Source organism: Acanthopagrus latus, chromosome 8 (genome assembly GCF_904848185.1).
Source record: "Acanthopagrus latus isolate v.2019 chromosome 8, fAcaLat1.1, whole genome shotgun sequence".
In the NCBI taxonomy this organism is placed as follows: domain Eukaryota; kingdom Metazoa; phylum Chordata; class Actinopteri; order Spariformes; family Sparidae; genus Acanthopagrus; species Acanthopagrus latus.
The window spans coordinates 13828502-13842330 of NC_051046.1; the positions used below are offsets into that span (position 1 = coordinate 13828502).

Below are 13829 nucleotides of genomic sequence, written 5' to 3' on the forward strand. Positions count from 1 at the left end.
AGTCTAACATTACAGATCATTTTACATGACGTGATGAAGGAAGGGACCTCTGTGAAGTGATGGCCTTCAGTGTATCCTTGTTGGAAACAATAAACTGATTGTGAGACTGTGAAGGTTTTTCTTTTACAGTAGTGGTAGAAAAAGTCTTTAATTCTGAATCCAGCTGATTTTAAACATAAAACAGTATTCTTTTCTTTTTTGCTTGTTATAAATGATTCTACTGATGTTTTACATTAGTAACAATTATATGTAGTTCTGCGTTTAATTATTGGTTTTTTTACGTCTAAATGTTGTGAAGATGCAGTCAAATCAACTTTTGTAGGCAATGAAGTCAGTTTGGTTTGTACTGTTTTATTTAAGAGAAAGCTCTTCCTATAGCCTGAAATGGTTAACGTCCTAAAAAATACATAATAGGTTCAAAAACTGGTTGTAGTGATCCACAGTAACTGCTCAATTTACGGCCAGTGGCAGACATGAGTGTAGAGTAAATTAATCTATTGTATATTAACATTCAGAACAATGCACTATAAAGATTACTACTTGGTGTATACTTTATAGTACTGGCATACGGTATGGGAATAGGAGAGCTGTGGCTGGCATAATGTCAAGTGTTTGATCATCATTGTGTAAGGCTCATTAGGAAATGCCCATACGAGGCGGCCAAAAGAAGCTGTTTTTCCACTGGAAACAGTGAAGGCACACCTCTTTCAAAAAAGCCAAGGTCACATGGGATGGCCTGCGAGGACGTGACAGACACGCTGACCTTGGAAAGCAGATTGAAGACTCCTGGTAGTTGTTTCATCATGCGGAGGCCTTTTGGCTGTTCAAAGTTTCGCTGACAGAAAATGTAATAACTGAGAAAAATTGCACCCACTGTACCGTGTAATTGTAGCATTTAACACACTTTAATGAAGAAAATTGTGTAAAAAAGCCGTGAAACATTTGAAAGTCGGTTCTAGACTGAGGATAATCATAACGTTTGCAATGTGCAGCTGTCTATTAGAGGTCATGATTGATGGTGACGTGTCTCGGAGATCCACCCTTCAAACTTTGCACAGTGTTACAAGAGGAATTTATCTGCTGCCTCACCGGTGGGACCCGGCTGTAGGCTCCATGTCTATCCCAGCATTACACATCTTAAGCATTACAATACTGCCTGACACGTGAAGACAGGATGAGTACGTCTTCATTTTGGATGAGTCGAGATGACAGCCAGGCCTATTTATCAATACAGGCCTTTCATAAACTTTATGGAAAGCAATTTCTTTTTTAAAAGATAGACAAGACAACATGTACGAAGATATTGTGTAGGCTGAAAGATGCAAAAACACAAGCGTAAATATGTATGAGGTATCAAAAGTATGAGGAATTTTGGAATTTTACATTTATTCATTTGACTGTTTTATATAAAGATGAAGAGTTTAATATGTAACAATGCATCATATTTTATAAAATTGTGCTTCGTCTTGTATGTGGCAAGTAACAAGAAACTTTAAACTCTGTAGAAAGAAGTCGGCATTTCCCTCTGAAATATACTGGAGTAACAGCAGAAAGTAGCTTAAAGTAGGAATACTCAGCCAAAGTACAATACCTGTACCTTCCATGTGTGTATAAGTAGATCATTGCAGGTGTGTGTAAATTTGTGCAGCTTGTGGATGTGCTGTCAGAAGACAATGGTGTTTTTCCAGCACTGGTGTTTTTCTGTTACTGATAAAAATAACTTCACAGATTGTACTTTCTCTCTCTCTTGACTGTACAATGGGTTTCTGCAGGTGGCGTATCCATTGCCTGGTGCTGGCATGTCACAAGGTGTCAAATCATAATTTGTTTCAGTTTTTTTCTGAGCTCAGGGCATCGTGATCAAACTGGCAGTGATCACATTACTGGAGGATGAACCGTCAGTGTGCAACAACAGCTGGAAAATCCTCATTACATGCAGTCAGCTGGCAAACCACTCATTTTTTGATACTGCGACACACAACATGTATTTATGTTTCAGTGCATCATTAACATCTTCATTGACTGGGTCAGTTTTCATTACAGTAGTACTAATTCTAGATATGCCATAGTTATATAGGCGAAAAGAAGAAGAAGAAAAAAAGGAGGATAAGATGATGAAGAAGAAAAAGAAAAAGAACAACTAAAACAACAATAAGAACAGAAACAAGAAGAACAAGCATAAGAAGAAGAGGAAGAAGAGGAGGATATATCTTAACAGTGTGTCTTATCTTAAGAGACATATATAATAAGGAAATACTGCCACCTAGTGGTTAAAATTGGACCTAGTTTCAGAGGCGTGATGAAAGACAGCTAGTAATTTAGTAAACATGAATTACCTATATAATTGTGAATTGTTTGTGTTTTAGAAATTGTTAAGAAATACATACTCAAGGTGCTCACTCTTAAACACACAGGATATGTTGTTTTCCCTCATGTTTGCATGCTCATATAATATAAAAATGGGATTTTTATGTCTCAATTCTTGAATCCGAAATAAACTCATTATTCAGGAATATACAAAACCAAAATAATTCATTTATCTGTTTCTATAAATGACATCACTGTATATCCTGAGATTCTCACTAAAGTGTTTCTTTAGCCTGCATTTCTCAGTTTTATAGTAAAAGCTGTGATTAAACATGAAAAATAGGCAAATATGCATCAATTATAAAAAGTATGTAAATTGTACAAGCTAAATCTTCACAGATCTAGGCCTAACCATCCATGATATCTTGACCACAGCTGCTGCCTGCTCGCAGCGGTGTGTGTTTTCTGCTCTACAAAGATAAACCCTCTGCAAACATTACAACAGCACCATTTCCTGTTGTTTAGGGCACTGTTAGAGATGGCGGTGATGATAAGAGGAACTAAAGTGCCCGTTGTTCAGTGGTTTAACTATGACTCAAATGTCTTCAAGGTGTTTAACGTACGCCTTTTAGCTACATCTTCCCTCTGCAAAAACAAAAAAGTTAAATTACTCCTTTTAAAGCTGTCTTGGACTGATTGATTACAGTTATTTTTGTTGATTACTTTTACAGTAACACTAAATTTAGTGAAACTAGTGATGCAAGCTGATAGTCAGTATGTAGTGTAACTTTGTTGTGGCCTCAGACATGAAGGTTTTAGTTAAGCTGCCACTTCTCTTACTGAAACATGTCAAAGGAAAAAAACAAACAAACAAAAAACAAGTAGCAGTCAAACTATCGCTGTGATGCGGTTTGCCGATTCGAGCCCGGGGTAGGTGCAGAAATAAAATGACTGGGAAAAGAGACAGAGCAAACCATCTCTGATTACAGAGGATGTTTTCTTCTTAAAGAACTTCGTATTTCTTGTGGAATTGGGCTTTTTAGTGACATTACACCATGTAATCATCCAAAGATCCATCACAGCGGGGGAGCAGAGGTATGCCAACTTCACGTCGATAAGTTTTCCCATATTCTACAGTTTCTGTTAACGTCACTTATTTAAAAAAAAAAAAAAAAATAGAATGGGCTGCGGAAGATGTGTTGTTCAGCGAAATATCTTAAAACCTCTGAACCTTTTCTGTATTTTGCTTTGTGTTTGTCACAAAGGGTGTGCGCAGTTTGTTGCCTACCTATGAGAGGAACTACAGGTAACTTACCTAGCTAGCATAACAGCTATCTAACCGACTCGAACCTAGCTTTAATCTTAACTAACATTAGCGGCCTTAACTTTGGATGCTGCCTTTGTTCATGATGTTGTAACCCTAACCCTAACCCTCGAAAAAACAGCGTATTTACTCTGAGATGGCGTTGGTAATAACTGTGCGCCCACTGAAAGTGTTAGTTGGTGGTTAGCATTAGCTAGCGACCAGTCCGCACGCTAATTCGCATGAACGTTAGCTAGCTCGTGGACGCACTGTCGTTAAGTAGCTCTAGACAAAACTTAACGACAAAATAAAAGATGTTGATATGTGAGTAATGGTGGCGACTTAGACATCGTCCCTTCGATAGCTCAGTTGGTAGAGCGGAGGACTGTAGAGGCGTCAATGCTGAAATCCTTAGGTCGCTGGTTCGAATCCGGCTCGAAGGAGACACGTTTTTTTTCTTCTTCTCTCTCTCTCTCTCTCTCGCTCTCTCTCCTTGAACCGTAAAATCCCGTTAAAGAGAGCCAACTGACGATGAATTTCATAAATTAGTGTAACGATTTTACTTCCTGCACTACTCGCATTTACTTTTATAGGCTTAACTGTTACTTAACTTACACCGGAATGGACTTGTGGCGATGTCTGACCATGTACCCTATACAAAGATATTTAATTGGGGGTCATCCCTTGGCAAAAGAATAATAGAGTGAGGAAAGTCCTCCCAAAAACATATACAACCCTGTTACCCTGATTATATGGATAATGGGATGGTTCGAAACAATTGCAGGCGTGTTGATGTGGCATCTAACAACGCTAGATGTATGTACATTAGTGCTCATGAGTGTTTGCACATAAACTCTTATGACATAAGTCGTAGGAAATACTGCTGGCGTTGTTTTTGTTCCGGTGTTACCTGTAACAGACATCCCTTTGTGTTTAATCAGAACTATTGTCGATCCAGCCTGTGTTTGTGGTTTGATCAAATGAAAAAAAAAGACAGCACACAGTTATCAGAATCAGAATCACAATTCCTTTATTTGTCCCACAAATGTAAAAATCTCCTTGTCACAGCAGCCAAAGGATGGTAATATTACAGTGAAAATTAATATTGGCAAAGAAAATAAACATTATGGTAAAAAGGTAAGGAATCGAATAGACTCTTATAGAATTATAAATTTTGTTTTGTAAGATTGAGCTGTTTTGTGTGCACAGCAGACTTCGGCCCCCCGTCACTATCTGCCATGAGTTGTTTGTATAACCTTTGAATTTGTTGACCAAAGCTGCCTTTCCTGGTCTGTGACATGCCAAATTTATTTTCCACTGGTTCTTCCCTCACAGCACCTCAAGGTGGCAGGGTGGCCTCTCAGCCCGGACAGGTAGGGGCTGTTTAACTGGACTAAAAGCTTTTTATGTCCCTTGTTGTGTTCAGCACACGCAGAGAGCAGCAGCAGGGTGTGAGGGTAAATACATTCCTCTCTGTTTACTCTGAGTGAATATGCAAATTAGGTACTGGACTGAAATGTAATTAGACAGCTCTTGGTAAACGGATGGACTCCTAATGAAACCAGATGAATCACAGGCTGATATTCAGTGTTTGAATTTTTATGACTTTTGCTCATCTGATACCAAACAATAGGTGGAAATTTGCTTATAAAGGTATATCGTATTTGACCTTTACATCACAGATCATTATAGCTGTATCAATCAGTTGATTACTGAATTGATCAGCAGAATATCAGTCAGCAACTTGACAATGGGTCAGTGTTTTCAGTCATTTTTCAAGCAAAAAACAAAATATTTGTTGACTTCAGGTGTCCCAATTGTTCCCTTCAGTTAGTCAGAAGCTTCACCTCAGATCAAGTGACAGTTAAACAGATAAACCTACAACACATAATTTATGTCAGATTAAGATTTATAAAATTAATGATGGGTTTTCTTTGCTATCACGAATCTGACATGTTGTAGCTGCACCGTGTCTTACATTCTGCGGGTTACTATAATAATATTAGCATCGTAATTACACCCACTGTGTAAGAAGGAGCGCCACCATAGATCATTTAAGAGATCAGTGAGATCAGACTGTTTAACTCAAACACCACCTGAACAATCCCTTTCCACTCACTTGTTTGTTTTTTGTAAATATTTTAATTGTTTGTTTTTTCGAAAATATGTTATATATCTTTTTTCTTCTGTTTATATTCTATTTAACTTTTAATTTAATGTATATTTGTCTTATTCTTTTTCTGTACTTGTGCATATTGAGCTGCCCTAACAACTGAATTACCCTGATGTGGGATAAATAAAGCCAATATAATATAATATAATATAATATAATATAATATAATATAATATAATATAATATAATATAATATAATATAATATAATATATAATATAATATAATATAATATAATATAATATAATATAATATAATGGCGACCAGTGACAATAGATTATATATTGCTATTGTAACTAACATTACAATTACTATTTGACTTTATAGTTACTTTTTTTTCTTAGAAATTATTTTCTGTCTGCACACTTGAATGCCTGTGCTTACTTTTTATGTTAGTACATCTGTTTGGCACATTGCAGTATTCTTTGTGCAATGTATTCCTTTGTGTACTGCTACTATGTCATACGACCTGGAGATAAGTAATCCATACATCTTTTTATCAGTAATCATTGTTTTTACCACTTGGAGTGCCAGAAACAGTCATATCACTGACAAATACAGTGTAATAACAAACTGGAAATAAGTTGGTGTATCATTGTTAACCACAAACATGCTGTAAATGAACAGACATATAAACAGCAATAGTCATCTACACATTTACAGAATGCAGCTTTAACATTTTTGTATTTTTGTTGGGAATTTATTTCATTATAGATGACAATCATTTAAACTTTCAAATAATTACACCTGAATAAAAATCTTTAATCTTAGCATTGTTTGTGCTACATCATTAAAGATATTTGTTATGAAAATGGTACACAATGGCTGAGGTAGTCATGCAGCAATAAAAACTAAATTAAGCACATTTTAAAGGGACAACAAAGTTTAGATAAATAAAACTCTAGTGCACAGTGGTGTAGCGTACTTTTAATACCTGATAATTACTAGAGAAATATATATATAAAGCAAACCCAGTTCTTAAATTAAAATATCCTCAAGGATAAAAAATGTTGATGTTAGAAATCACAATATCAATTTAGTTTACAGTGGTGAAAACAACATTGCATCTTCAGTCAAAGATTCAGGTTGGTTTTCATTGGAATCCACAAAAGTGTCAATAAAAGATGTTTGTCATTTTAGTTATTGTAAAAGAACAATAATTCCAACATCCTTTCACTCATGGCGAACACGCTTCCTTGGTGATGCTGGAGAGTCCAGAGAGAAGGCAGTAGGAGAGACGGGACGGGACTCTGGGATGTACTCTGACTGATACTTGTCAATATATGGTTTGGCCACATTCCACACCTAAGTAGAAAATATATACATGTCATTTTAAATGACCAATTTGCCTTGAGTTTGCAGCCATTGGACACATCTTACAGCCAGAAATCGGTATGACAGAACTTCCTCTATGAGACTTGACACTTGCCTTCTGGTCAATTAGAAGACGGTGAACAGCTTCAATGTCTGGAGACATGAATCTGTCTTTGATCCATGGTCTGTTAGAGGCAGAACAGTTGACATTATGAGAGAGTCAGAAATGGAACAGTGGATAAATATTAACCATCCTGCACATAACTTCAGCAGACTGAAAGCTGTGTACCATGGCCACGTCTGTTTGACTTACTTGACAACACTGCGCACAAGTTCATAGACCTTCTCCAGTGGAGTGGTGGTGCGAAGGGGGCGGAGGAACTCGATACCCTGACAGGCCGCCAACAGCTCTATAGCAAGAACTGATCACAGAAAACATCAGTTAGATTTTGCAAAATGTTGCTAAATAATTCATGAATTTGTTCAATTTTGAGTTTGTTAGCTAAAAAACATCATTTTAAATGTCTTATTTAGTTAAGTCAACATCTTATTGGTAATTATTTTATTCACAGAACTAAAAATGTTACAAGATAACTAATGTTAGTACTTTTGGGATGTTAAATAACAATCCTTTGTTCGCTAATATAGGATTATTAAATTACAAATGGAGCTCGGTAGTCTTCACAGCTGTTGGCTTTAGCTTTTCATCTCGCAAGTACTTTTATATCTTACTGTGTGTCCTGAATATTTATTCTTAAAAAGTAAAAAGAAGACATTTTACAATGGAAGCATTTATTTAGTTATGCATTATGCAACTGGTTAACCAGTTTCATAGTTAACCACCAAATCAGCCATTTATTCACAGTTGTGTACACTGGCACGGTTTCCTCCCTTTTAAACTTTGCAACTTTTTGTGGCAGAAGTGGTTTTATCAAATGAAGTGGTTATAAGATCTTTTCTTTAAAAAAAAAACTGCTGGAAACAATGACCACTGAACTTTAGAAGCTTGTGTAATTGCAACTGCTTTACTATTGCCTTATTGTTAGTTATTTTTTATTCAGTGTTTCCTTCATTTTGGCCTTTAGATGGATTGGTTCATTTGATAGAAGTGTAAAGTCCTACAGCACTAACATTAGAAAACCATAACTGAATAAATACTGTTTAATAGTAGCAATAATCCAATCAAGGCCAGATTAAAGCATTTAAAAAACACCTTGTTCCACGTGTTCTATGACCCTCAGGGCCTTCCTCGCAGCCCAGCCTCCCATGGACACATGGTCTTCTGTGGCAGCACTGGTGGACAAGGAGTCCACAGACGATGGATGACACAAAACTTTATTCTCTGAAACTAGAGAGTACAATAATGGAGATCAATTTAAAGGTTCATGCTAAAAACACTGAGTAAAAACAGATGTTAATGCAGAAAAACCGTTCAGCGTTTACTCTATATCAGATCTATTGAATTTGCTTTGTAGCGAGATTATTACTAACTTTCCTGATAACCATGCTCCATTTTATTGTATCTCTTTGCACACTAACCCAAAGCAGCAGCAGTGCAATGAGCAATCATGAATCCTGAGTTGAGTCCTCCCTCATTGACGAGGAAGGCAGGCAGTTCACTCAGTGACGGGTTGCACAACCTTTCAATCCTCCTCTCACTGATTGAGGCCAGCTCATGGACTGCAATGGCTAAAAAGTCCAGAGCCTAAGAGAGAGGGAGGGTCAATTAAAAAGAGGAGAACAAAATCCACATCAAAAAAAAGTTTTATGAGTCACAAACATGTGTACCTTTGCTGGGTATTCACCGTGGAAATTCCCACCTGAAATGGTCTCACCTCTTTCTGCAAATACCATCTTAGAGGCCCGTTAAGAAAAATAAAGTCTGGTGATTTGTGGCACAAGCTTTTTGGGTTGAACTAATTTAAAGTTTTAACTACAGAGAAGAAAGTGGCAGCCATCTAGTTTTGTCGTCTTGATACCAGGGAAGGATACAGGATTGTCGGTGGCGCTGTTGATTTCTGTATTGATGATGTTCTGGACAAATTTTATTGTATCATTGGTGACTCCATGAACCTGTTAACAGAAGGGTATACTCAGAAACAACTGAATACTTAACACACTCTAACTCCAGTTCCAACGACCTGAATGCTCTGCCTCAGGACTCATATGGGACCTATCACAAGAGACCACCACAGAGTTTTTCCTCTTCCAAACTGAGAGAGTGAGCATTAAGGGTCCGCAGATTGCAAAGTCGTAAAGGTAAAACGTGTGATTTTGGGATATATGAATAAACTCGACTCGAGGTTACCTGAGGGCAACACCGCATGGTGTAGGCATCCTGGACTCTGTCACAGAAGCGGTGGCTCTCTGGAGAAAGACACCAACATCAGATGACACACATTAAGTACTACATTATTAAGGGTGCAATGCAGGAATGAACACAGGATCCTTTCATTATGAGGCAACAGTGCTGCTCTGCTATGAAGCATACATAACTTAATACCTATGCATGACTAATATATAATGTAATGTTAATAGTCTGTTTTGAGGGCATCAACAATGATTATTTTCACTATTGCTCTTTAAAATGTCAAGAAATTGTTAAATACGCATATTTGCTCAGAACCAAAAGTGAATGTTTCAGTTTTCTTATTTTGCACAACCAACAATCGAACAACTCAAATGCTCTATGTTTACTGTCATAAGTGACGAAGACCATCAGAAAATCTGGGTCCGTCCTCTGACCTGCTATCTGGGACGGATGGTGATCAGAGTCCAGCAACGAGCGGAAGCGCTTGGCCACCTCTATCTGGCCTGGGTGGGGGCGCAGTGAGTGGATGTCTGCAGGAGAAGACACCAGAAAATGAAACCGGGCACAGAAACCTGAAGTTTGTGGTAAATATAATTCTGTTTTGTGATTTTCTTGCTGCTGCTGCTGCTGCTGCTGCTGCTGCTCACCACTGTCAAAGGCCTTGGTGGTTCCTTTTAGCACCTCCAGAGTCAGAGCAGCAATGATGTCTGCCTGTTGAGCGATCGCCAGGGCTCGCTCCACAGCTTCCGCCCCCATAGAGGTGATCATCTGGGTCCCGTTAATCAGAGCAAGACCCTGTATGGGACGGATGGACGTGTTTTTCACTTAAAGCAACAGATTGTATCTTTCAGGAGAAATATGGTTGAGTCTCATTCCCATATCATCAAATATGGATGCTTTTGGTTGGGGTCCCACCCAACTGACAACCCAAAGCATCAATATTTGATGATCTGGGGATGAGACTCAACTATATTTCTCCAGGAAATAACGTTTTGTTGCTGTAAAAACGCCACTAGGAGAATGCAGTGCAGTGAGTTCTATATTGTGCTGCTCAGTTGTAAATGTAAACACTGTTTTTGTTCCTTTAAACTCTGTATCTGAGAAACCACAATGTGTTCTCAGTGAACCCTGGGTCGTTTTAGTGCAGGTCATCCAAATATGAGATCAACACAGGTTGGTTTTAAACATTACCTCTTTAGGCTTCAGTGATATTGGCTTCAGTCCATGTGCCTCCAGGACCTGGCCAGAGATGAAAGGGGAAAAACATGTAAAAGGTTATGGGATCATCAAAAAGCAAACGTGGTGTCTGATTGGACCATGCAACCTTTCACTCTTACAAGGAAAACGCACATTTCCTGCAGCATTAAGCAAGTCATTGTTTTACAACAATGTAAATGTTATCATGACAGGTCTATCTTACATATTTGGCATCTGCCCAACCGCTCTTGGGAGACCACATTTTACCCTCTCCCATCAGCCCCAGGGCCAGGTGAGAAAGGGGTGCCAGGTCACCACTAGCACCCACTGTTCCCTTCTCTGGGACGAAGGAGAGGCAGGAGGCTGCAGGGGAAAAAGAGTTACACATGAAATTCAGTTATATGGCTGTCAGCTTCCCCAATATTGATCCCTACAGGAAGTTATCAGTAGTCGACTGAACTGAAGCTGATATCCCAGGTCAGTTAAGGTAAAATGAGGTCGGTGGTTTACCGTTGAAGGCTTGGATCATGGCATGAAGGGTTTCCAGAGAAATTCCGCTGTGCCCTTTGGCCAGAACATTGATCCTCAGTGCGAGCAGCATGCGGGTTCTTTCTGGGCTCAGCGGGTTTCCCACACCTACAAACAGTAGCGTAACACTGACGATGCTGATATAGATATAAATAATGCTGACTCTTTGTCAAACAATCTTAACTAGTACGTGAGCTTTACAGAGTTTTATTACCTGCTGAGTGTGAGCGCACCAAGTTCTCCTGCAGCTCCCTGTGGGACGACAAGTGAACAGCCAGCAATCAGTGCATAATAACAACTCTTTCTCCAACAGAAGATCTGATATTAGCAAAGAAATTCAGAGCTCAAGACAAACGCTGGTTGCACTGGTGATCCTAACTTTTCATTTAGATGCACCAACAAATGATAAAAGTTCACACTGTAATACATTTCAGTTACATTTGTTACACTATATGTGATTTATTGTAAACTTGAATAAAGGTGCAGGTAAATGTTTTTAGTCACAGCACACGCTACAATAATTTCAAAAGTTGTTCAAAGTGCTGTTTATAGGCTAATATTTGTTTAAAAGCAACTGTCTACACAGACAGTGTAGACGCAGGTTAAATTAGACATGCTCAATTTCAGGCGTGGCGGTGCAACCAACAAAAATATTTAGTTGCACTTGACAGATTTTTGGGTGCAAGTGGATCCCCGGGATTATGAAAATACTGTCTTTACCTGAGTTTGCTGACAGGAATGACAGTTCGGGCAAATTTTCCAAAACCTGTTGTGATTCCATAGACAACTGGAGGGACAGAGACAAGACAAGTCAGACAGAGGATCGCTGATTTCTGTACAACTTTACAGTAGTTGGTTAACGAATGTAAGGTCTTTATTTTGCATCTTAACCTTTGTTTTCTTTGACGATGGTGTCCAGAAGTTCTCTGGCTTGCACAACCTTCCTTTCCGCCTCTGTAGTCAGCTGGAAAATGTTGGCAAATGGAATGATTAGGTTTAAGTTAAAGATTAGCGCAGACAAACCATGACAGAGAATACGATCATAGATCTTTACCTTTATCTTGTAGAGTCCCCTTCCTAAATTGACCAGATCTGTCGATGTAAGGCTGTTCCCGTCCAGAGAGATATACTGCACAGGGAGACTCGTGTTACACAGTAGCAGTAGTCAGCCCGACATGTTTTAAATTTGAACTGAGAATAGGCAGACACTTACTTCTCCTGGTTCTCTGTATGCTGCTGTACTGTTTCACACAGTTGGATTAAGGAACTCTCTGCAAAAACATGGTTGCCCTATACTGGATTTTTATAAAAACTAGATGTTATTAAAAATGACTATTTTATCCCTTCAAAAGTTAGTATTACCCATAATTCAAAACATAATATCTTAAACAGACACTGATTTTATAACTGAAATGAAGTAGTCAATGTTCTTAAAATAGCACAAATACCAAGCAGGTTTAAGGATACAGATGAGAAACTCCAGGCTCACATGGGATGAAGTCAGGAGACATGGTGTCTCCTTCAATAGCTGTAAACACAGGATTATGATGTGCTTTGTAAATATTTCCTCTTAATAAATAATATAATTCACATTTAATGTCTCATACCCTTGGTATGTAACTGACCATGCGTAATTACGCACAGCTAGTGGTAAAACATGTCCAGTGTCTGACACATGTAGTGCATACATCTCTTATATTTTAATTAAGGACGGTTATTACCAAGCTCGACAAAGTCATTATCCTCCAGTACATCCTCGATGGTGTCATCCGCGTCCAACAAACCCAAACTCTGGCACCTGCGCACCACAAAACGAGTGTCCTTTACAGCCACGATGCCGCCGTTGTCCGGTTTGTTCTTTATGTAACGTTTGAGAGACTCTTGGCCGAGCCACTGGATGGTGTTGGTGGTATCCCGGCAGGGCACTGCCAGCCACTCATCTCGGATGTGGACAGTAAAACGAGGCATCGCGCTTCAGCCGGACTCTGCTGCAGTGAGCGCTGCTCGCCGCTCTCCAAGGTACCACATTCTGCCGCCTGAAGTTCAGCCGCCAATCAGACGCACCGCTGGAGAGCCACGCCTCGCCGGTGTCGCACCGCTGAGGACTACTGACCTCCACAGGTTGGTCACACAGAGTTGTGGACATGATGCGTTCACGTGGTTTACACACAAAAATGCATCGGCAGCGACACTAATGGATTTGTTTAGGAAGCCAAAAGGATTGAGTGAAAGTTAATGGCTGATTTTTTTTCTATACAAGCCTCATCAATAACTATATATTGATTAAAGTGTAACAACCAAACCAATTAGTTATTTCTACAAACAAATCGAGGACATTTTAAACTCAAAACGACTTGAAATAAAATTAAAAATTAGTACTGAGAGGTGACTAATATGGTTCTACTTTTACTACTGATGCCTTCACTTGCTGTCAGACATTTCAAATGTGTGTGTGTAAATGTAGTGATGGTGATGGTGGAGACAACATGATAAACATTTGCAATTTGATCTAATGATTCAGCGTAATGTTAGGTGATAGCGGTGCACCAATGAAATGTTATGATGTATTTACATCATAATATTTTGTAAAGAATCGTGGAAATCAAGACCAAACCTTTAGCTAATCCCAAATTACTCTTTAGATGAGGTTATATTTGATTGACACTGTTTCATGATAAAAGAAACATTCATTACAGTA

General features: G+C 38.6%; 1 protein-coding gene, 1 long non-coding RNA gene and 1 other non-coding gene across 3 annotated transcripts; 2 read left to right on the forward strand and 1 right to left on the reverse strand.

Moving 5' to 3' along the window:
• Nucleotides 1-3200: 3200 nt before the first annotated feature.
• On the forward strand, nt 3201-9918 carry LOC119023774. The gene is made up of 3 exons (XR_005076332.1): nt 3201-3402; nt 4946-4983; nt 9802-9918. It is a non-coding gene; the product is annotated as an uncharacterized LOC119023774 (long non-coding RNA).
• On the forward strand, nt 3965-4053 carry trnay-gua. The gene is given in 2 exon segments: nt 3965-4001; nt 4018-4053. It is a non-coding gene; the product is annotated as a tRNA-Tyr (tRNA).
• hal (histidine ammonia-lyase) lies at nt 6165-13099 on the reverse strand. The gene is made up of 20 exons (XM_037105918.1): nt 12853-13099; nt 12599-12659; nt 12345-12372; nt 12186-12260; nt 12023-12095; nt 11852-11918; nt 11346-11383; nt 11114-11239; nt 10827-10966; nt 10598-10645; nt 10054-10201; nt 9841-9936; nt 9404-9462; nt 9088-9168; nt 8884-8949; nt 8635-8800; nt 8309-8443; nt 7409-7517; nt 7211-7280; nt 6165-7086 (listed from the first exon to the last, which is right to left on the reverse strand). Exons 1-20 carry the CDS (start codon nt 13097-13099, stop codon nt 6955-6957), a joined length of 1965 nt encoding a protein of 654 aa, XP_036961813.1. The 3' UTR covers nt 6165-6954.
• Nucleotides 13100-13829: the final 730 nt, after the last annotated feature.

What these genes read in the sequence shown, in the direction of transcription:
- hal (XM_037105918.1), bottom strand. Translation starts at nt 13,099, where the DNA reads ATGCCTCGTTTTACTGTCCACATCCGAGATGAGTGGCTGGCAGTGCCC. An exon ending in ATTCCTGTCAGCAAACTCAG is followed by an intron (nt 11,384 to 11,851) that starts GTAAAGACAGTA and finishes GTCGTCCCACAG; the next exon opens with GGAGCTGCAGGAGAACTTGG. An exon ending in GTTGGGCAGATGCCAAATAT is followed by an intron (nt 10,646 to 10,826) that starts GTAAGATAGACC and finishes ATCTCTGGCCAG; the next exon opens with GTCCTGGAGGCACATGGACT.